Source organism: Sinocyclocheilus rhinocerous, unplaced genomic scaffold (assembly GCF_001515625.1).
Source record: "Sinocyclocheilus rhinocerous isolate Xijiao unplaced genomic scaffold, SAMN03320098_v1.1 scaffold574, whole genome shotgun sequence".
In the NCBI taxonomy this organism is placed as follows: Eukaryota; Metazoa; Chordata; class Actinopteri; order Cypriniformes; family Cyprinidae; genus Sinocyclocheilus; species Sinocyclocheilus rhinocerous.
The window spans coordinates 2,381,175-2,403,850 of NW_015659919.1; the positions used below are offsets into that span (position 1 = coordinate 2,381,175).

The 22,676-nt window shown below is 38.2% G+C and overlaps 3 protein-coding genes across 6 annotated transcripts in view; 2 read left to right on the top strand and 1 right to left on the bottom strand.

Annotated features, from left to right (window-relative positions):
• The window catches only part of ripor2 (RHO family interacting cell polarization regulator 2), a 53,226-nt gene extending 35,450 nt beyond the window's left edge, over window positions 1-17,776 (top strand). The window contains exons 7-21 of the mRNA XM_016533113.1: window positions 5,108-5,257; window positions 6,809-6,872; window positions 6,967-7,010; window positions 7,365-7,490; window positions 7,789-7,937; window positions 8,171-8,300; window positions 9,173-9,319; window positions 10,578-11,210; window positions 12,773-12,945; window positions 13,068-13,233; window positions 13,421-13,553; window positions 13,689-13,801; window positions 14,366-14,467; window positions 14,584-14,674; window positions 16,359-17,776. Coding sequence (XP_016388599.1) covers window positions 5,108-5,257; window positions 6,809-6,872; window positions 6,967-7,010; window positions 7,365-7,490; window positions 7,789-7,937; window positions 8,171-8,300; window positions 9,173-9,319; window positions 10,578-11,210; window positions 12,773-12,945; window positions 13,068-13,233; window positions 13,421-13,553; window positions 13,689-13,801; window positions 14,366-14,467; window positions 14,584-14,674; window positions 16,359-16,459 — 2,322 coding nt within the window. The 3' untranslated portion in view covers window positions 16,460-17,776. The remainder of the gene's footprint in view (window positions 1-5,107; window positions 5,258-6,808; window positions 6,873-6,966; window positions 7,011-7,364; window positions 7,491-7,788; window positions 7,938-8,170; window positions 8,301-9,172; window positions 9,320-10,577; window positions 11,211-12,772; window positions 12,946-13,067; window positions 13,234-13,420; window positions 13,554-13,688; window positions 13,802-14,365; window positions 14,468-14,583; window positions 14,675-16,358) is intronic.
• An 865-nt stretch (window positions 17,777-18,641) lies between these two features.
• On the top strand, window positions 18,642-20,743 carry armh2 (armadillo like helical domain containing 2). Its single transcript, XM_016533275.1, has 3 exons — window positions 18,642-18,655; window positions 19,003-19,119; window positions 20,031-20,743. The coding sequence occupies exon 3, from the start codon at window positions 20,069-20,071 to the stop codon at window positions 20,615-20,617; it is 549 nt and encodes a 182-aa protein (XP_016388761.1). The 5' UTR covers window positions 18,642-18,655; window positions 19,003-19,119; window positions 20,031-20,068; the 3' UTR covers window positions 20,618-20,743.
• Window positions 20,744-20,769: 26 nt separating this feature from the next.
• gmnn (geminin DNA replication inhibitor) overlaps window positions 20,770-22,676 on the bottom strand; it is a 5,375-nt gene continuing 3,468 nt past the window's right edge. For 2 of the 4 annotated variants that reach the window (XM_016533270.1, XM_016533271.1), the window contains exons 5-7: window positions 22,591-22,673; window positions 22,251-22,361; window positions 20,770-20,964 (exon numbers count right to left, since the gene is read on the bottom strand). In XM_016533270.1, coding sequence (XP_016388756.1) covers window positions 20,773-20,964; window positions 22,251-22,361; window positions 22,591-22,673 — 386 coding nt within the window. In that variant the 3' untranslated portion in view covers window positions 20,770-20,772. The remainder of the gene's footprint in view (window positions 20,965-22,250; window positions 22,362-22,590; window positions 22,674-22,676) is intronic. The other 2 variants (XM_016533272.1, XM_016533273.1) reach the window with 2 other exon arrangements.

Below are 22,676 nucleotides of genomic sequence, written 5' to 3' on the forward strand. Positions count from 1 at the left end.
TGCAACACCCGCTGACTGAAATGATAGAGCTTGAAAGATCAAAGACAATTTTTAATATAACTCCGACTGGATTCGTCTGAAAGAAGAAAGTCATATACACCTAGGATGCCTCGGGGGTGAGTAAAATGCAGCGTAATTTGCATTTTTGGGTGAACTAACCCTTTAACTAAACTTGCTGCTATGGCAAGGGGCGGGGCAGTACTGAAACACCGTCTAAGCTGTTCGCCAATTACAATGCACTGGGATAGCTAACCAATCACATCACATTTCGTTTTTCGGACGGCGGGCGTTCAACAAACCCGGAACTAATCGAGCCGTTTGTGCCAGGCCGGGGAGAAAGGTATTGTAATAATGTAAATTATGTAAAAAATAATGCGTTTTTCGAACCACTAAGCATGAGAGTATGTTCTAGTACACCGCCAAAACAAATTCAAGACATTGTAAAAGAGCATAATAGGACCCCTTTAATATAGTTACTCCTTTGTAACTATGGTTAAATATGGTTAAAGTTTACTGCTGAATGAACTGACAAGCAAAATATAGTAAAATAAACATATATATTTATGCGTGTGTGTTTATATATACATATTTTAACTTTTCTTGTAAACAGTATAAAAGTTTTTAGAAACCATACAAAACCAGCATGAATACAAAGAGTTAATTTCTAAGAACTTAGAATCTTTTAAAAATCATTCAAATTTGCCTTTTCTTTGTTGTGGACACTCTTATTTGTCACTGACCTATCAATATCATGAAATCCATACATTTTTAAAGTGTGGTGCAAGTGTCCAAATACTTTTTGAGGCCACTATATTTTAGGACTGTTCAGACGTGTGTTCAGTAGAAATGGTGATGCTGCGGCAGTCACTGCAGGCCTGTCTGTTTGTGTCACCACGGGCACTGCCTGTGAGAACAAATGCTGTGGGCACAGCAAATGAGCTAGAAAGCAGTCATTGAGTGGACATGAATATTTAACTGAGACGATATCAGTCTGGCAGAGTATCAGCCGATTATAATGGCTCAGTGCTTTCTTTCTGCTGTGTCCGTATCAAACAAACACAAAGCTCTGCCAAACTCTCTGCTGACAGCCACAGCTAACCTGAGCGGCACACTATCCTAGTTAGTCACGAGTCTCTCCTGTTGAGACTCATTCAATGGATACCTTTGGTAAATTTGAGAAGATGTTGAGAATTGGTTGGATGACATTTTGTGTCCTGTGGATAACTCAAGCTCTCAAATTTCATTTACAATCAAATATTCACACAGCGTCTTCAAATATGCGCACACTATGACAATGATGATTGGTTCTGGCTTATATGTTGTTACATGATCAGTTGTGTTGAGGCATGATTGAATATGCGGAGGTGCCAATGAGATTTGATGAAGGAAATGTTTTTAGTGACTAATGTCTAAAAAGGACATTTCAGAGTTCTGTTGTCATTTACTCATGTCATTCCAAATCCATAACTTACATTTACATAGTACATACTACCACATTTTGCTATAAGTTTGATTGCATCAAATAATAATTGCTGTTAATAGTGTTCATCGTCTGTTTGATTACGTCTTTAAATTGATTTTTCCGTACATTTCTGCCATATGTACATTGACTGACAGTCACCACTGATAAGCTACCACTAAATATTGTAGAAACTTAATTTGCTGTAAAGTTGCTTTGCAATGATTTGTATCGTGAAAAGCGCTGTACAAATAAACTTGAATTGAATTGAATTGAACATAGACTCACATTTATCTTTTGAACAAAAAATTCCATCCCATTTCATGCTTCAAAAAGTTCAGAAAACATACATAGAGCTCATCAAACATGGTAAACGGAAGCTCAGCCATATTTACTAGTCGTTTCAGATCAACCCTCATTGGTTCTTGTGCATCCAGCATGTTTGATCTTACGTTTGCCCTGTTTGGTGTGTTTTATATATGTCCGTCGATTAATGCTTATGTAGTATAGATGAATAAATAAATAATATATGTTTATGTATATGTGATTAAAAGTCTAAATTAAATCTGTTTTGGTTGTAAACTGCTCAATTTAAAGGGATTAATTTATTTCTTTGTGAAATTTGTGTCTTTGAAATGTGAAGATTTTGGTGGAATAGACTTTTTATGGAGAGATAGAAATCTGTTGGGTTTCATTAAAAATTTCTTAATTTGTGTTTTGGAGATGAATGAATGTCTTACGGGTTTGGAATGACATTTGGGTAAGTAAATAATGACTGATGAATGATGAGTTTTCATTTTTGGGTGAACTTTCCCTTTAAATTTTGGTCTTTTTCTCATAGAAAGCTATCATATGTCCTCAGAAGATGTTAAATCTAGTGAACTACCAGGGTGCTAAAAATGCTAAGATTGGGGGTTTGATTCTACCAAAATGTGTAATTGTGAAATGAGTTGTATGGACTATTTCATGGTACCTTATGGTGCTTTATGTTCTTGTTGGAGCTTCAAAGTCTCTGGTTGCTGAGTGTTTTCATTTTATGGAAAATTCTCTTAAATTGGACACTGGTCTGATAGCTAGAGTTAAGAAAAACAGTCTTTTTCCAAAGGCTTATTTATTGTCAAAATGCAGCTCATAAAAATTCACCCATCAGACCCCACCCGGCAGTCAGAATGGACGGGGCTGGGGGCGGTTATGGTGATTCATTTCCCATGCTGCTTAGCTGCTATGGCAGATGAGAGGAGTCAGACAAGGGGTTTTATGGAGCCAAATAAACAGGCAGCTGTGTACCACATTAGAGCTGTGATTGGTGACAGTACACGTGTGTGGTACTTGGTGCAGTTCTCCAGACTTGGGTGGGGTCTTTCCTCCCAGTGTAATTAAACCCACAGGACCAGCGTCCAGACACTCTATCTCCACATGCGCACAGCTAACTGTTTGTCTAATGTATGTCGTTTATCATGAGCAACCCCCACACATCATAGCACACACATGCACATCCATCATACGCACAGTTAATATACCCCACCACACACACTAATTGGGTTAGATTGTCCCGTTTCTCACCCTTTCCCCTTAATGAGAGACTTCAAAAAGCCCCGCATCAATATTTCACGCCCCTCCGCTGCATGTTTGAATATTTCCTTTTGATTTAGTATCTTGACATGTTTTGTTTTCTCCTATAAGAGAAGAATCTGTACATTATGGATTAAATCTTCATACAGACTTCCTCGCAGAACGGCGCTCAGTAGGGCACATCCTTGGCATCACAGCAGGGTTTCCTACAATATTTTGTATTTCTAGTGGGGGGCAACCCCCTCAAACCCGAAAAACATCTTACTAAACATTAACAATTCTTTTTTCTCCAACATATAATTGCTTTTGATTAAAATACCATTGTAACAAAACTCTGAAACTCCATTCTGCTACACTATTAACTTGGTATACTTGGTATAAACTGATTTAAGTTTCAATAACTTTACTTACTTAAATGTACCTATTTTGAACACTGCTCTTTGTAACTGTTCTCTGCTTGTGTTGAGTCAGACATTTATAATAATGTGTCATTTAGTGAGCGAGCAAGTCATCCGAGCCGATTCAGTGAGATGTCAGATTGATTCAGTCCATGATTCAGACAGATGATTAAAACTGTATATACTATATATATATATATATAGTAGGCAGTTTGCTTGTTAACACTCACGAAAAACAAGTGTGGTAATGAGCATTCTCATTTCATTAACACATTCTGTATTTACTGAAACTGAATCAAAATGCACTGCTGGAACTCAATACAAATAAGCAATAATTAAATAATAAAACAACTTGCTCTGCACTTTATGGGCTTCACATTAACCGGATTAAGATTTCTATAAATGGGAGCTGGCATCCAAAGAGTACAACTGATTTAAATTTTTTATACACTGCTGTTCATTTTTTATTGAGTGAAGTAACACTTTTATTCAGAAGGATGCATTAAAGTAATCAAAAGTGACAGTAAAAACTTTTATAACGTTACTAAAGATTTATATTTCTAATTAAATTGTTCTTTTTGACCTTTCTATTCATCAAAGAATCTTGAAAAAATGTATTACCGTTTCCACAAAGATATGAAGCTGTTTTTAACATTGATAATAACAAGAGATGTTTATTGAGCACCAATTCAGCTAATTAGCATGATTTCTGAAGGATCATGTGACACTGAAGACAAGAGTAATGATGCTGAAAATTCAGCTTTGCATCACAGGAATAAAATACTTTTTAAAATATATTAAAACAGAAGTCAGTTATTGTTTTGTTTTGTAGAAAGCTGTTTTATAAATAAACTGCATTTAAAGAGTTTCCCACTGACTCACAAACAGACAAACTGGAACAATCAGTCAGGTCGAAAGGAAACCGTTTGAATGCGAAGTGCTTAAAATAACAGCTTATAAAAACCCGACAAATAATGGCATATCAACACCTTAACTTTCCTAATATATGTATAATTTTGCTGTGGCACTGCAGATTCAGCAGAGGTGCAGGAAACACTGCATCACAGGAAATCACTGCTGGATCTCGTTTAGCTACAGTGTCCATCCCTCTTCCTGCCTACTCTATTTTCTCTCCCCCATCATTCTCTGTTCTTGCCGGCCCTTTCGGCTCACTTGTTTCTGTCACTCGTGGTCCATCTCATTTTGCCCCTCTTGCTATCTCTCCATCCCCCTCAATCACTCTCTCTGGTAGGATTAGCGTAGATAATTTGAGCCGGCCAGTGTTCACCGAGTTGTGAATGTGCTAAATGTGCATTTCCATGATAAAGGCCGTGACTCCGAGCTGCTCGTCTGTCACAGAAGTATGGCATTACTATTGTCCCCAGGGCTGAGCTGCATCATTTTGTGTTTGCTTTTGAAGTGTTCAAATTCATTTTCAGCGCTCGGTACAGTACGCCGCTCCATTGTGCTGACAGAACGTTACAGTAGATTGTAAAAGCCACGTTTCTCTGCTGAATGGGGACCCCCAGGGCTCTGTAATGATGTATGCTAGCACTTTAGACATCAAAGCTAGCGTTTATGCAATCTTTAGTGAGCGCTAGCATGCGTGAGCGTGTGCAGTGCTGCTTTTGTGTAATATAAGTCTGTGTGCCGATGCGGTGTGTGTGTGTTTTTACAGGTCGACGAGCTGTACGAGGGCTTTTGTATTCAGAGAAGGTTGCGTGATGGTGCCAGTAAGATGAAACAGGCCTTCACTGCTTCACCCTCCACTAAAGGCACACGTGAGAGCCTGGCGGAGGTCAACCGCAGATACAAAGAGTATACAGAGGTACATTATTAATGTTTGCTTGTCTGACCAGTTGGCCATTTTTGTTATCGCTTTGTTCACGCTGCAGCAGAGTACATATTTTGAATCAACTAGAGTGTGGATTGTCTGATTGACAAATTGGTCTGTGTAATTAGGCTGGTTTCGGGTTCATCTGTATCTGAGAGGGCATTTACATAAGACATACAGGTCTCAAGACGAGCTTTTAAATGTTTAACTATTTTTGACACAGCATATTAGTAATGCCAGATATGATGCAACAGTCAAAAATTTCTGAGTATGTATGAGACGTGTATATATCTATTGATGGTTCTTTTTTTTTAAAGAATTTCATACTTTTATTCAGGAAGTATGCATTCAATTGATCAAAAGTGACAGTAACGACATGTATAGTGTTACAAAATAATTCTATTTCAAATAAATGCTGTTCTTTTAGAACTTTTTATTCATCAAAGAATCTTGGAAAAAATGTCACTTTCCACAAAAATATAAAAGAGCACAACTCTTTTCGGCATTAATAATGAGAAGAAATGAAATTCAGCATTGTCATCATAGAAATATATATATATTTTTAAAATATGTTAATTAGTGCTGTCAAAGGATTAATCGCACCCAAAATAAAATTTTTTTTTACATTATATATGTATGCGTACTGTGTATATTTATTATGCATATATAAATACACACACAGTAAATATTTTGAAAATATTTACATGTATATATTTATATTCTTATATTTTATATTATATATAAATATATTTAACATATAAACATAACATATTTTTCATAAATATATACATGCATGTGTTTGTATTTATATATACATAATAAATATACACAGTAAACATACATATATATACTGTAAACGAAAACTTTTATTTTGGATGTGATTAATTGCGATTAATCGTTTGACAGCATTAATGTTAATTAAATTAAATTGTAATATCATTTCACAATTTTATTATTTTTACTTGATCAACTAAATTCAGCCTTGGTAAGCATTAAAGACTTCTTTCAAAAACAAACTGTAAATGGTAAAAACAGGTCAAAACTAAAATATGAGGAACAAAATCACAATTTGTTTCAAACTTTTGCTACAGTTATGTATAATTCTAATTATATTAAATATAACATATGCAAACAAACTGCCTACAATAATTACATTATATAATAATAAATATATAATATATATATACTTTTTGATTTATTTAATAACAATAATGCAGATTACTGTTTAGTAAGAATAGTTTGGTCACACTTTATTTTATGGTCCAGTTCTCGCTTTTAATAATCTATGACTTTTGCCTCAATAATTTGCTAGTTGTTAAGTTTAGGTATTGGGTAGGATTAGGGATGTAGAATATGGTCATGCAGAATATGTGCTTTATAAGTACTAATAAACAGGCAATATGTTATTAATAAGCATGCTAATAAGCAAATCGTTAATAGTGAGAACTGGTCCCTATACCATTAGTTGGGGTAAGAAATGTTATGGCCAATTAAATCTCTCATTTCACCTGTCATTCATATTACCATATGTTCCCGTCTCCTCAGAACATGAGCACTTTTGAGGCCGAGCTGGAGAACCTGTTGGGGGAGTTTCATATCAAAATGAAAGGTACAGGATTTTTGCACAAAAATGTGAAAAAATCTATAAAGTATGTGTTGTATATCAATAACAAACTTTTCAACTCCTTTGCTCTCTGTCTCAGGATTGGCTGGTTTTGCCAGGCTTTGTCCCGGCGATCAGTATGAGGTAAGCTGTTTGTACGTAAACTCTTTCAGAACGTACTGAGATTCATGCATTCTTTTTTTCTGTAATAAAGCCAGATGCGTCTGTCTTCTATCAAATTACTAAACGCTTGTAGTAATTGCCTGCTGTTCTGCCAAGTACATCCAAGTATTTCGTAATCACAGCTCTCCTAGCAACGTTTTCTCTTCTGATCCACAAGTACATACAACCCACCAAACCCAATTAGATTTTGCAAGGCTGTATAAAACTAAACACTGAAAACTCCCATTGCTTTACTGCTCTATTAACAATTATGTGAACTTGTGTTGGCAGCGTTTTCCTAATTCTGACATTTTTTGTTCTTTCTTTTTCTGGCAGATTTTCATGCGATACGGCCGACAGCGGTGGAAACTGAAGGGGAAGATCGAAACGAACTCCAAGCAGAGTTGGGATGGAGAGGAGATGATCTTCATGCCCCTCATTACAGACCTCATCAACATCAAGGTGGGCTCCAGTCCACACAGTCGTCCATTAATTAATGTGACTAATTCGGACAGTGACATACTGGGTTGTAACCACCAAAGACATTCAAAAAGCCACGTCCCCTCAATATTAATCAACATTGATTCCTCAAATGTTACATCTCTTACCCTCAATCTTGAATATTTGGTTAGACCCTCGATGAATGCACGAAAAAACATACTCCTATAAATTTGCATTTATCTGCTATTTGCTATGCATTTATCTTGAATGAAACATTTCTGAATTGACAATTCTCAATTCATTATCTTTATTCTACTAGGTGACAGAGTTAAAGGGGTTGGCCACTCACATCTTGGTGGGTAGTGTGATCTGTGAAACCAAGGACTTGTTCACCGCTATGCCTCAGGTGGTAGCAGTAGATGTCAACGACCTGGGAACCATTAAACTTAACCTGGAGGTCGCCTGGTTGTAAGTGAAGTTATCTAATAAAACAAGATAAGAAGTGTGGCGTTTCAGCCACAGTAAATGAAAGTCATGATATACACTGCCCTCCTCAGGACAGTCATGGAAGTTACTTCTGCCTAACAGTTAATACATATGTTTTTTTTTAATTTCAATAATTTTAGTGTTTTCTTTCATTAAATACTTAAGTATGATATTAGATTGCTGTACATGAATGCATGTCTGTCTTGTTTTTACAGTCCATTTGATGTAGAGGATCTGACACTGTCCTCAGGAAACGTGAGTAAAGCCATCGCCCTTCAGAGACGAGTTTCAGTGTACAGCCAAGGCACACCCGAGACGCCCACTTTCCAGGACACGTCTTTCTTTGTGAGTGCAATTCTGAAAAGTCCTCTCAGTTCTGTTTAAAAGTCCTGCTTCTATCACCATGCTAAACACATAAGCTTGATTTGCAGCTGCATCATTACACACATAAATCCTGCCCTTGTGAAAAAGAAGTACACATAAGCATTCTTTTAAAATGAGTACAGAAATAAAAGAATATAATTAAGTGTGCATTAAATGTTTTAAGACACTTGCCTGTTGTTTAAATGAAATGAAAATGTATTAATAGTTTAAATTTATATTAAATGCAACTTTATATGAAATTTCATAATTACCTATATTGTCTTTGAACATATCATCTCTTCTGTGTATTTAAATATATTTGTAATTACACATTTCTAATGATAAATTTGCTATTTAGAACATTTCAAATATGTGACCCTGGACCACAAAACCTGTCATAAGGGTCATTTTTTTAAAATTGAGATTTAAATATCATCTGAATGCTGAATAAATAAGCTTTCCATCCATGTATAGTTTGTTAGGATAGGACAATATTTGACCGGGATACAACTATTTGAACATCTGGAATCTAGAATCTATGTGCATACAGTATGATACAGGATATTGAGGTTTTCAGATCAGGTGTTAGATCACACTGTCACATTTCCCTCCTTAAAAGCTGAGTACTAAACTAAATATAACACTACTGAGTCTGGCTAGCTGTTCTGGGTTCAGTGTTTATTATTTTGTGTGTATTATTGAATATGAAAGCGCTTGCATCTTGTGTGTGAATGTTCATGTTTAGTCTGTGCTGCTGTGTCTAATGAATTGTATTCACCCTGTGGCACCATGTGCATCATGGTTGTTGTGTGTACATGTGTGTGTGTGTGTGTGTGTTTGTGTCAATGGCAAAGAAGTGGCATCCTCGGCGGTTGGAGGGTCAGCGTCTCTCATTCTTGCACACGCTCCGAGAGACGCTCTTAGAGAAACTCAGACGCAGTCGCTCTTTTGGCGATCTGGCTGCGCTGAGACCTCGCTCAAGGTCCAGTCTGGAGGTCTACGTGAGTCAGGTCACTATGTGTCCTGCCCTTTTGAGTGAACATCTGCGTGTGGCTCTTTTCTTTGCTTGCGTTTTCTGCTTTTTTCACGCACAAACACACACGTTTCTTCTCACTCACATTCACACATACACTTTTCCAAACTATAATATTAGATGTTTAAAGACCCTATGAAATAAAATTTGTGGCTTTTAGTTCATGTTAGCTTTTGTGCGGATAATTCCACTGTGGCGACTCCTAACGGGAGAGTTCATGTTAGCTTTGAGTCCTTTTGTGTGCAAATAACAACAAAAATATTTTTTGCAGACATTTTTCTTTCAGGAAGATGGACTTAAAATATCGACTAATCCTATCCACAAGAGCATATAGAAATTTTTGTTCAGTTACAGTAAATGAAAATCTGACCAAGTACCCCCTACCTAATGAAATAGACCATCTTAAAGTTACATGTTTAAGCCACTCACATGTAAACTTTGACAAATCACAAGTGCACAAATTATCAGCCTAGATTATTTTAAGCAAAGGTTGTTGTCGTTTTCACAATTGCTTTCCAGTTTTATGTGTAGTATGTATCTCATGGTCAATGAACAGACTGTGAGATGTCCCACCCCAACTTCCTGGAAAGAACATTTGGATATGTTAAACCAGGGTTTCCCAAAAAAAGGAACTGCTGGGGGTTCCTGAGTTGATGAAAAGCTATTTACTCCATCATTACTCCAGTCTTCAGTGTCACATGATCCTTCAGAAATCATTCTAATATACTGATTTGCTGCTTAAGAAACATCAATGTTAAAACAGTAGTTCTGGTTTTTATCAGGGTTCTCTGATGAATAGAACGTTTAAAAGAACTGCATTTGTAATGTCTTTACTGTCACATTTGATCAATTTAATGCATCCTTTCTACGAATTTCATTATAGAAAAAAATTACCCAAACATCTGAATAGTGGTGTATTTAACAGAGAAATGAGAACATGCAAATGTGTTGTTAAAATATAGAAATATTAACTTAGAAGTTACATCAGGTCAGTGTTTTAGGTCAAACAGTTTTGGCTGACAAAACATTTGGGAATCCCTGTGTTAAAAACCATTTCATGGAACTCTTTAATTGTTCTGCTGCTCTTTAGTGTGCTTGACTTTTGGACAGAAAATATTGTTTGCATCTTTAGATCACTAAAACTACTATAGATAATAGTGCTGATAGGAATAAATTACATCAGGGAGCCATATTTACCGCATTTTCTTCCTCTTTCCATCAAACAGTCCACTTTACCAGATGATGTCTTTGAGAATGGAGGCTGCGGTGTGGCCGAATGCAAGCGCCTGTCCTTCACCTTCTCTGACACGCCCACCTCAAGCCCCGCCCCCATCCAGTCAAACCCTGAGATCACCGTCACGCCCCCTGAGATGGACCCTCCCTCTGAACCGGCTCCAGCCTCTGAGGACCAGCCGGTTGAGGAGGAGTGTGTGGAGGAAGACTGCGGCAGTGTCAGCGATCCAGACCTGGAGTGGGACCAGGCTGAGGCCCAGGGGCATGGCACAGGCTCGGCGGCCCACTCGCTGTGCTCCGAGAGTCAGCTGTATGCGGTGGGACCCGAGGATGTGGTGTTCTTGGAGCCCAACATGCCTGATGAAGCCCTGGAGCTGAAGCCGGTGGAGCTGGATGGGGAGGAAGGTAGTCTGACCAGGCAACTGGTGAGGAGGCTCACCTCCTCTGACATGCTGCCCGAGGCCAGCACTGTGAGCTGGTCTGGAGAGAGCAGCAGGACCTTCCAGGAGAGCAGCCTGGAGGAGGCCATTCAGTCCCTGCTCCTGCGGCTGGAGAGCTTAGGCCAGCGCTGCGGGGAGCTGCAGGACTTGGAGCAGGAGGTCATGAGACTCGAAGACATGCTTAAGGTGAATGAGTTTTCTGTGGTCTTTAATTAGAAGAGTTACTGTTGAAATTTTGATGCAGACCTGAGTTTGTTTGATCATGAAGCTTGGTTCATTTGATTAGCATGAACTTAGGTATCAAAGATCCATGGTTAGCAAGAAAAGGGCGGTCTAGCGTTCAGATAATGCACAGTTTTGTAAGACTTGAGGGTGGATTTGGTCTTGAGTCCACATCTAAGACTATATTTTAGTGGTATTGGTCTTGTCATGGATTCAGGACCATTTGGACTCTTGGTCTTGAGACCAAGGCTGCATCCAAAATTGAATACTTCCTTACTATATAGTATGTGGACAGAGTAGTATGTCCAAATTCACAGTATTCATAAAACAGTATGCCAAAAGTCCCCGAATGAGGAATGACCTACTATTTTCTGGTTCTGAAGTGTGCATCTGATGTCTGAAGTGTGCATCTGACACTTTACTATCCAATGAGGTCACAGGAGAGTAGTTGTGAATGGCAGTGAAGCAACGCAACTGACGCTGGTAGGTCGCATGACAATAGCAACATGACAAATGTAGTAGGGATGCCACGATACCAAAAATCTAGTAGTCGGTACCGATACCACTAAAAATACATGGTACTCGATACCAAGTCGATACCACGGGAAAAAAATAACAATAATACTTAAACATTAACATTGTCTCCTGTCAGACAGTCAGTAACTTTATGTGTGTGCGTGATCATGTGCAGCATGAAAATAACATGGTATTTTTGGGTTATGGAAACAACAGTTACCATGGTGAATATTCAATACTAACATGAACAGTTAATGAAACGTGGAAACTGCTCCTGAACAGAATGAATATCATGCCTTCATGCAAATCCTTCCCAGCTAACACGTGCAGTACCAGTTATGTGATTTAGCGGTACTGTACTTTTATTTCACGCGTCGCATACTCATAGTTTCTGCGCTTTATTTAGTGAAGTGATATACAGCGCAGCGCCGCATTCGCGCGTTCTATTGAAGAGTGCGCGCTACAAACACGGTATAACATCTGGCAGGGCAGGATAGTTTGCTTTTCTGAGGTGAGAGACTTCTTTCGTAACAAGTAATGCCGAGTTCACACTGCACGATATTAGCCCGATTTTTCACTCGCCGACAAGTTTTGCGAAATCAATAAAGGCCTCCTGAAGTGAAGCGATGCATTTGTGTAAGAAAAATATCCATATTTACTACTTTATAAACTGTAATCTCTAGCTTCCGCTGTCATACACACGTTCATAAGAGAGTGGCGTTCCAGCGGATGACGGAGTATTTAGGCGTAGCGTAAGCTCTGGTGAGAATATGCTAGTCTCGTGAGAACCAAGTTTTGTTTACAACAGGGAAGCCAGTCTCCTCTTGGCTTATTGAAAGTGTTTTTTAACTTTGAGCATCACGTTTTTAGAGTGTCCTGTCATGCGCAAGAAGACTCTGTAGAAAAGAATTGAAAAGCAGCGAATTGGAATGCAAGAACTTGTTGTGTGTGAACAAGCCCCTTGTCTCAGATGATCTCAGTCTTGAATGAAGGTTGTTGTTTCTCCTCAGTGTCGGGTACCTGCTCATAGGAGCCGTTCATCCAGCCTCAGTTTGACAGTGGAGAGCGCTCTGGAAAGTTTCGACTTCCTCAACACCTCTGACTTTGATGACGATGACACAGGAGATGATGCTGCCACCCTCTCACGCGCTGTCTTCTTTGACATGGAGTCAGAGAGAATTGGGTGAGTTGGACATTAAACCCTTTGGTGGTCAGGTTTCTCTGAGGAACTCAACTTCATGGCCTCGGTAGTTGTGATTGTGTAGCGCCCTCTGGTGGTGACAGTATGTCTTGCATGTTCAACAGGTCAGGCCAACATCCAGAAGTAAGAGGCCACCTGAGTGAAGCCCTCACAGAGGACACTGGTGTGGGGAACAGTGTGGCCGGCAGCCCGTTGCCTCTCACCACAGGAAACGAGAGCCTAGACGTGGCCATTGTTGTTCATCTACAATACTGCAGTCATCTCATTAAGGTGATTCTGTTTTTCCACCTTTACAACTTAATTTTCTCCTTCTCAGATAACAAAATATTGTGATTTTTCTTTGTCTTTTACACCGAACATGGTCAGTAGACAGCACATTTACAGCATAAACAGATTGAACGGTGTCATTGTGTTTTTTAATATAAAATGCTGAAGTTTCTCTATGTATGGGATGCAGTTGTTGACCTCAGGAGGAAGCCGGTCGCAGCACAAGACATACCTGCACAAACTAACAACTCAAACACTTCTGTTGGAGGATCTCAGTGAGAAAATCTTTGACAGACCGGGCAGCTGTATTTTAGTGTCTGATGGTGAGTATATCTTAAAGGGGTCATATAATGCGATTTAAATTTTTCCTTTCTCTTTGGAGTGTTACAAGCTCTTGGAGGAAACATCAGTGAATGTGACATCAGAGTTCATCTGCCTGTGTTTGCATGTGTATCCAGTGATCAGGATGGTGGTGAATGAGATGATGGACAGGAGCGAGCTGGCCTCTTCCTTGTGTCCATCGCTGTCCCCTCTGGCACAGGATATCCTCACTGTGTTTCAGTTTCACAAGGTCTTCAAGGCTGCATTTATTTGATCAATACAGTAAAAACAGTATTGTGAAAAATGTTTACAATTTAAAATAACTGTTTTCTAGTTGAATATATTTTGAAATGTAATTTATTCCTGTGATGCAAAGTTGAGTTTTCAGCAGTCATTACTCCAGTCTTCAGTGTCACATGATCCTTCAGAAATCATTCTAATATGCTGATTTGTTGCTCAAGAAACATTTCTTTTTATATATATATCGTTTTTTTAAAATCAGGATGAATGGAAAATTCTGAAGAACTGTCTTTTTATCAATTTAATGCATCCTTGCTTAATAAAAAAAACACAAAAAAAAACAACGATAAAAGCATAAAAACTGATGCAAACAATCTTAGATGCATATCTCATGATTGCATAATCAGGTACAAATAAAATAACAAATAATATAAATGAGGAAATAGAAAAATAAGAATAAAAAGAAACCATAAATATATGATTAAATATTGAAAAATTAAATGTGCAAATTTGAATAATCATAGTAGCAGCAGTACAGCTGTTTGAGGACACCAGGAGGTGATGAAGTTAATCTTGTCTGTGTGTTTGTCTTCAACAGGCTGTTGATTGTTACACACAAGCCTTATCAGAAGTAGACAGATCAAGAGATGCATGTGCCGCTTTGAGCTGCCTGCAGGTCAGTTCGCCTCTTTGATTGGATCACATTGAAGACTAAACTGAAGATTAAATCATATCTGTGATTGTTTACCAGATTTTCATTAAGCCTCTCTGTCTGTCGGGGGTTATTTTCAGGCTGTGGAGAGCATTGATGCTGTGGTGTTACTGTGTGACTCAGCAGATGAAGATCTCTGCCAGATTGCCATAGAAACCCTCCTCACTTTCGGTAAAACATCTAGTCACATGAATGCCTCATCCTCTGCACTATTAGTCAGTTCAGTCAGTTTATGCTCTGTCTGCAAATTAGTGTAAATCTGACTGAGACCCCATTCTAGACAGCATTTTATTAGACAAACATGTGTATACTATGAAGTCATCAATATTTTTGGTATGTTGTCCCAGAAGAGAAAGACTGTATGATTAACTTTTAGAAGTATGCTTGCACCAGGGTCCCTACGGTTTCTTAACAAGTCTCAAGGGGATAGTTTTCCCAAAAATGAAAATTACCTCATGATTTACTGACCTTTAAGCCGCTCTAGGTGTGTATGACTTTCTTCTTTCAGACGAATACAATTGGAGTTATATTAAAAATGTGCTGGCTCTTCCAGGCTTATAATGGCAGTAAATGGGGTTTAAGTTTTTAAAGTCCAATAAAGTGCATAAATCCATCATTAAAAGTACTCCGCATGGCTCTGGGGAGGTGAATAAAGGCTTACTGAAGTGAATCAGTGTGTTTTTGTAAGAAAATCTACATATTTAAAACTTTATAAATCTCTAGTTTCTACTCACACGTTCATAAGAGAGTGGCGTTCCAGCGGATGACGGAGGACGTAGACGTAGCGTAAGATCCGGTGAGAATATGCTAGTCTCGTGAGAACCAAGTTTTGGTTACAGCAAAGGAAAACCAGTCTCTTCTTGGCTTATATCGAAATCCCCTGACATTTTTCTTTACAAATCCGGTAACACTTTATTTTAAGGTGTCCTTGTTACACGTTACATGTACTTACTATTATAATAACAATAATTAATGCATAATTACATGCAAGTAACCCTAATCCTAACTCTAACCATATAGTAAGTACATGTAGTTAATTAATATTACACAGTACTTAAATGTATAAGTATAAGTTTTTTTTTTTGGGTGAACTATCCCTTTAAAAGGTCTTACATTATGTTTATCAAACGCAAGGTCCTAACAATGAATAAATATATTAACAAAAGTTGTACCTAACATTTTAAAAGATTTCAAATTTGTGGACGGAAAAACAGGAATCACAATTATGACAATGTACAGTATATTGATTTATGACAATGTTTACTTTTTTGGTGTTTATATTGTAATATGTTGTAGACAGATGTAAGAGTGCTTATTTTATCTCCATCTTTTTGAACGAGTAGCTGGGAATAGGAAAGCAAAGACATTTCAAAATAAGAGTCCTATTAGTCCAAACTATTTCAGACTTGTTTATAATTAAAAAGGAAGGAAAGACTAAGAGCATAATTTAACACGTACAGTACATACATTTCATTAATATTGGCACAATCTGTTAATTGCTTTTATTTAAACACACTATTATTGTATCAGCAAACTTCTATCACCAGTGTTGAAAACAGTTGTGCTGCTTAATAATTTGTGGAAACCATGATACACAATTTTTTTTTTCAGGATTCCTTTTTTTAGATCACTTTTGATCAATTTAATGCGTACTTGCTGAATAATTTCGTAAAGAATTCTTACTGACCCCAAACTTAACTAACTAAAGTAAATGACAATTAAATTTCAATATAAATTTTATTTGTGCAGGCCTTAAACATGTACATGTAAATCATACATGGTCTCAATGCTTGTAAACATCACCTGAAAGCCTTCCTGTTTCTTACAGAGCATGTCTGTGTGTTTCTGTTCTCAGGTGAAGACGGGCGGCTGGCATACGAGCAGTTGGACACAGTGCCGAGGGAAATGGTGCGGCTGGGGACTCGCCGCGGTAACGCTGTTACCACTTCATTTTAGAAAAACGACTCGTTATCCCTCCTGTGACCCTGCACACTTCAGACGTGAAATACACACCACCTGCTAACAAGGGGAAAGTGAAGCTTGGCCTTCGATTTAGGCCCATATCTTGAGACCTTCATCACAGACTCTCCTTTTCTGCAGGATGTTTGCTTCTCGTGTCACAGTGGTCCTGAGTCATTGTTGCTGATTGAACAATAAGAGTGTTATTATTGGAAGTTAGTTATTTGCAGATTGCAGTTGCACTGTTGGAGGTGTGTAAATAGAAAGCAAATCCTATTTTAATTTTGTCCTGGGATTTTTTGTTTTCCTCTTGTTCCGTTTCAGGGATTATAAGGGACTGTTTTAATGCTCCCCGCTTGAGTTTTTTTTGACCTGGACAGACTGGGAAAGGAAAGATTTTGTGTGCTGTTTAGACCCAGCCGGTTGTATGGACTACTGAAAAAACCGGTGTGAACGGTGGACTGCTGATTTACACATCGCTTGCTTGCCTTCACTGGTCAGAAGAAAATATTTCTATGGACGGGGCCTGTAGTGAACACTTGCATTAACACGGTACTAATGCCTGAGCGCATGGGATCTTACAACAAGCGCTGTTTGGAGCCCGTCAAGAGTATATGAAAATGCACTTTTACACTATATTCAGTCAGAGAAGCATGATGCATTACTGTGAGTTTTTGGTTTGTATGTAAATGAAGACTGGAAGTATATTTTGCTCTGTGATCCGAACTCGCTTCTGTGCCTATTGTTACTGTACTACTGCGTCATGTGACTGTAATATCATTTGTTTTATTTATTTTTGAACAGATTGTTTTAACGATGTACTAAACATCAGTTCACAATATGATTAGGTACAGTCAGGATTTGGTATTATTGAGGGGCTATTCACTATGATTTTTTTATATATATATATATATATATATATAGTTGGCATTTTACATATAGAAAGATGTTTTATTGATCAGTATCATCTTTTAACAGTGTATTCATGGAGTTATACAGTATTTGTGCTCAAGGGAACCTTTCCTAAACGTCTTTTTGGTATGCTAATACACCTGACCTGAGAAAACGCTCTTTGGTAACCGATCGCTTGCCTCGCTTTGACACGTTTACACACCCTGTGTTGATCTTTAAAGCTCTCAAATGTGAATTTACGCTTATGGCGGCAATTAAAACGCAGTTTTGTAGATCACCCGACCTATTTTTGCAATATTTTCTATGACATTGAGAATTGTACGGAAGCAGGGGCTTAAATCTATCAAAGGAGCACATTTCGAGGAATGTACTGAGTACAGAAAGGTTACTGAAGTATATGCCTCACAAGCACAACTGTTTGGTGGTTGTTTTGGCGTTACTGTTAACATGTTATTTGGCATTTACCGCACAAACTCCTAAAGCCATAATGATACAGAAGTCAATATATTTAAGGCCGTTTTGTGGTTTCTATTTATCAGAATTATCTATAACAGATATTCAAAAATAATACTTTTGTTTATGCTGTTTTTCTGTATTCAGTCACAGAAATGAATGGCTGTTTTCTTTCTTTGTGAGTTTGTCTAATGACCACCGTTACAGTATTTGACCCTGGGCATTGGTGATCACTCCTTGAGAATTTCTTTCTTTGCACAGAGATATCAAGTAAGAAGGTTGAATTAACATGTATTGCCTTGTATTCATCTCAGACTGAAGCTCAGTGAAATTCAAATGCATTTATTGTTCAAACCTCATTCAAATGTAAATTAATGTCCTTCTTGATAGGAAAGCTGTTGTTATGGTTTTGTGAGCGTGTGACTGTGTGTGTCCAGGGCTTGAGCGCACAGCTTGCAATAGCTTTAGCTACTACTGTTTGAATGAAAGCAGATCTCACTTGATGTCACAATGCTAATGTTCCCTCACGGTTTCATTTTTTTTTTTTTTTCATTTTTGAGTTTACTGTATTTCCTCTGCTGAAAGTGGCAATAAAATTTATTTTTACATAATTATCAGATATGGCATTGTGCTGTTTTTAATGCCTGTAGTGCATGGTAAATTTAAAAAATGTTTTACTATATGTACACTATGAGAGGATCAAGAACTGCACAGACATTAGAACAGCTGCTGTTCATTACTGTATAACAAAATAACACAAGTTCAGCAGTTTCATGATCCAGTCCATGGCAAAGCATGCTGGGAACTAGAAATTCAGTCCAGTTTCAGGTAATAATGGCAACAAAAATGATTCATGTTGTCCGTAACGAAATTACATAATGACAAAATGTTCATTAAATGAACCGAGCGTTAACATTTAACATTTTTCTGAAGCAAATGGACATTTAAAAAAAAGGTGTTTTTGTAAGTGTAAAACGCATTTTATGAAGGCTTTTGTGAAAACGTCCTAAATGGATGACGTCACGATAACGAGCTGCATGAAATTAAAACAACGTTCGGTTTTGAAAAAAAGCTTTTTGAAAAGTGTTTCAAGACAGGCAGACGCATGATTCGGTTTCTCTCCTCATTGTACGATAATTACATCAAGCCTTATTTTTCCTCCGGTCTGGAAGAAGCAGACAGAAGCCACAAAAATAAGATCCTCAAGGCTGGTCGACTGATCCGGAATACGCTGCTGCCCATAGCAGTGAGAGCAGACGCAGCTCGCGACATCGGGATATTAAGTTACACAGGTGATGAAAAAACGTGTCTATATTACAGGCGGACGCCTTTTTATCGTGAAATGAAGTGATATTTTGAAATATGAAACTGAAATCGCCAGCAGGTGGTCTTAATGAGGGAGGCAGTGAATCATTAGGAAACAATGCGTTCAAAACAAAGCAAGTGATTAGCTGCGTATCGAGTAACGTTACTGTCTAGCGGTAGTTACCAACGGCTGTGGTATGTAACGTTACTACATTTGTGACCCTGGACCACAAAACCAGTCATAAGTAGCAGGGGTATACATATACAACATTGTATTGGTCAAAATTATCGATTTTTCTTTTATACCAAAAATCATTAGGATATTAAGTAAAGATCATGTTCCATGAAGAGGTTTAAGAATTTTTAGATTTTTGTAAGGTTACTTGAAATAAGGTAAAAAAAAAAGCATTTTTGCAGCATTAATGAATGAGGTATTTAAACAATCGCTTACGCTTTAAAAAGGGGGAGGAGACCCAAAGAAACTGGTTTTACCAAAGAGAACCTGCTCCCGAGCAGGTTAGGTTCACAGATTTAGTTTGGTCTTTTATTGGAACCGAAAACCCTGCGTTTCCCTTTTCTGGGGTTAACAAACTCTTGAGTTAACAAAACCGCTTTCTGAAGTACACCCCTGGTCTACTGACGTCTGCCTCGAACATTACAATGCTCATGATTACTTTCGTAAACACTACAATAGGCAAAACCACTTCGCCAGCTCATTACGCTATTAGATTTAGTAATGAAACAACACATCTATGCTCACAAGCACAACAGTTCTGCTATGGCCTTGTTTGGAAGCATTATCTTTGATGGAAGAGAGCAAAAACAGTCCATATGTCAAGTGAAACACAGCAAGGACTTCTACGGTTACAAACCCTACTAATTATTTAAACTCTTTTAGGAGGTTATGAACATGCAGCTCAAGCAGCAGACACGTACATGGCAAGCATGGTGGAGCTCCTGAAAACACCTGACCTTACGGATCAGCACATCATTCAACTTCTTGAAGGCCTCAGTGCAATCTGCTACCTCCACGTCGCCAACCAAGACAAGGCACAAGCACTTAGGCTCCCTGACACCCTGCTGGAGTTTGTATCTCCAACCAGCAAACTCTCCTTTACATCACAGCGCTGGAGCTGCTACCTGCTCAACATCCTCTGTTGCCACAACATCCCGATCATCTGCCACCTCAAGGACTCGGAGGCCCTGCAGTCGAGTCTGGAGAAACTGGCAAGTCTGGACTGGGAGAAATGGCCATTAAACTACGCTCAGGAGCTTCTCCAGGTTTTAGGATTCCAGCAGAACTCGATGAAAGATGCTTTGCATGAGGAAGATGAGCTGAAGGGCTGCACTTACACCAAAAGTGGTCACATGTTAGGTAAACCATTAAAAAGCATGTGTACAAAATATGAGTTTATTTCCATTGTATGCATTCAATTTTACATTTGTACACTGGCAGTGAACATGCACATTAACTACATGTACTGAAAATGAAAGCTCATTTACAGCAAGGGTAAAAGTATTAAAACAAAAAGGTGCATCTGTTCTCAAAGGCAAAGAAACTTTAAGAAAAAAAAAAAAAAAGTCCATAATAGTTCATTATTTTCCAGGTGGCATAATTTCAGCTTTCTTCTGTTGTGGTTTTATCCTTGTGGCACGTTATGGTCATGTGACTGTTCTGTGCTCAGTTCAACACGGTCCTGGCTCTCATCAGCTTCACTCCCATCTCCATGTTGTTCCTCCGGATATTCTTCCTGTTGTTCTTCCTCGTCTTCAGAATCAAAGGCTATTTCACGCAGCTCCTCTAGACTGTCTGGACTCTTGCCGGTTAATCTCTGAGAAATAAAAGAGACATTAGTTAGAGACAGAACTCGGGACATTGAGGTGGGTAACTTCAATCTCTAGTCACACCCTAATGGTAGTCACACACACACACAATCACCACTGTCCACTTGTGACACAAATACGGTTTCCCGGTCAAAGCAAGAATAATCATCTTGACTGACCACAGCAGTATTGTTGGCTGTGTAAACTACAAAAACCATGAACTTCTGAAAATGAAATCATTAGCATTACATGATCAGTCTTATAGGTATGTGCGCAGATGCTTGGGGTTTTCTTTGCAAAGTTGTCACCAACTATTGGCCTGGCATGCATAATACAACATTTTTAGTGGTTTCCGGAAACCTGTGTGAATAATTAACAATAGCTGCGTTTCCATTACAGATAGCACAATTTTTCCGATATTTTATAAATGTCCATTTAAATAAATAAAAAAAATAACACTATTGGGGGGAACACTATTGCGCAATGGCATTTCCATTAATGGATGTAATGCGACTAACACACAATTTTTTTCCTTTCGCAAGTTATGGCGATGGATGTTGGTAGGCTTACATAAATTGCAGCCACGGCACTAGCCATTATTTTAAAATTGGAGACACGCACACACGTGTATCTTTGCCGCAGCTGGTATAAACGCAGGCATAGAGCGGCCGTGATCAGCTGTTGGAGCCGCAATGCGCCATAGACATGTGCAGTGTAAATAAGGTTATCCAAGCACTAATGGCAAGGAAAGCCCCTTATACTTGAGCTGCAATGCAGGAGGTATTTCTTGGAGGTTATAGTACATTAGAGAATCATCATGTGACTTGCGTACACCAGGTGACCTGTAACGCAAACAAATGGTTTCCATTGCAGTTTGAGACTGCTTTTTTCCCCAAATTGCCTGAAAACCCACCTCATACGGGTGTATAAAATTTTTGCCATTTATGGGAGGAGTTTACAAAACTGAAGGGGTTTCCATTGGGCGCATTTCCAATTCACAATTTCAGGTTGCAGTTGGAAGGGAAATGGAAACACCGCTATTGTCGGTAGACAATTAAAAAAATAAAAATTAATAAAAATTCAGTTTTAGTACGCTTCCGTTTAGCACATAAACGTACCCTGAGATTCGGTATGGAGATGAAGATAAGAATAATGATCGTTCAGTAGTACTACAGCACCACAATGTAGATTAGCAGTCGGTTTTCTTTAGGCATCATATAAAGCATTTGGATCTAGAAACAGCGATGTCAGGCTTCAAGTGGATTAAAAGCTATACTGTACACAAAGCACTTACTTCTATCATATCAGCCATGTGTTGTACATGCTGTGCCAGCTCCTGTAACTCCTCATTTTCACTCTTCAGCTGAGCAATCAGTTCATCTTTGGCGTCAATGTCTTTGTGCAACTAATTTTGAAATTAAGTTAAGAAACAAAAAGGCACCACATTTCTAATCAAATGTTTAAAAGAACTGTTTTTACGACATTAAGAACCATAATTATAGAAATAAGCCTTTTATAAGCAGAAAAAAAACAAAACAAAGACTAACTTTACTATAGAACAACTTACTCATCAGCCCTATAGAGAGAAGTAAAGAATGGCTAATCATTAGCAAATTACCCATTGATTAACCTACCTTTTCATTCTCTTGGAGAACACTGAACAGGGCTTTCCGCCTCTCTTCTGCTACCTCCTTCCAGTAGGAGGACCCAGGAGTTTCTG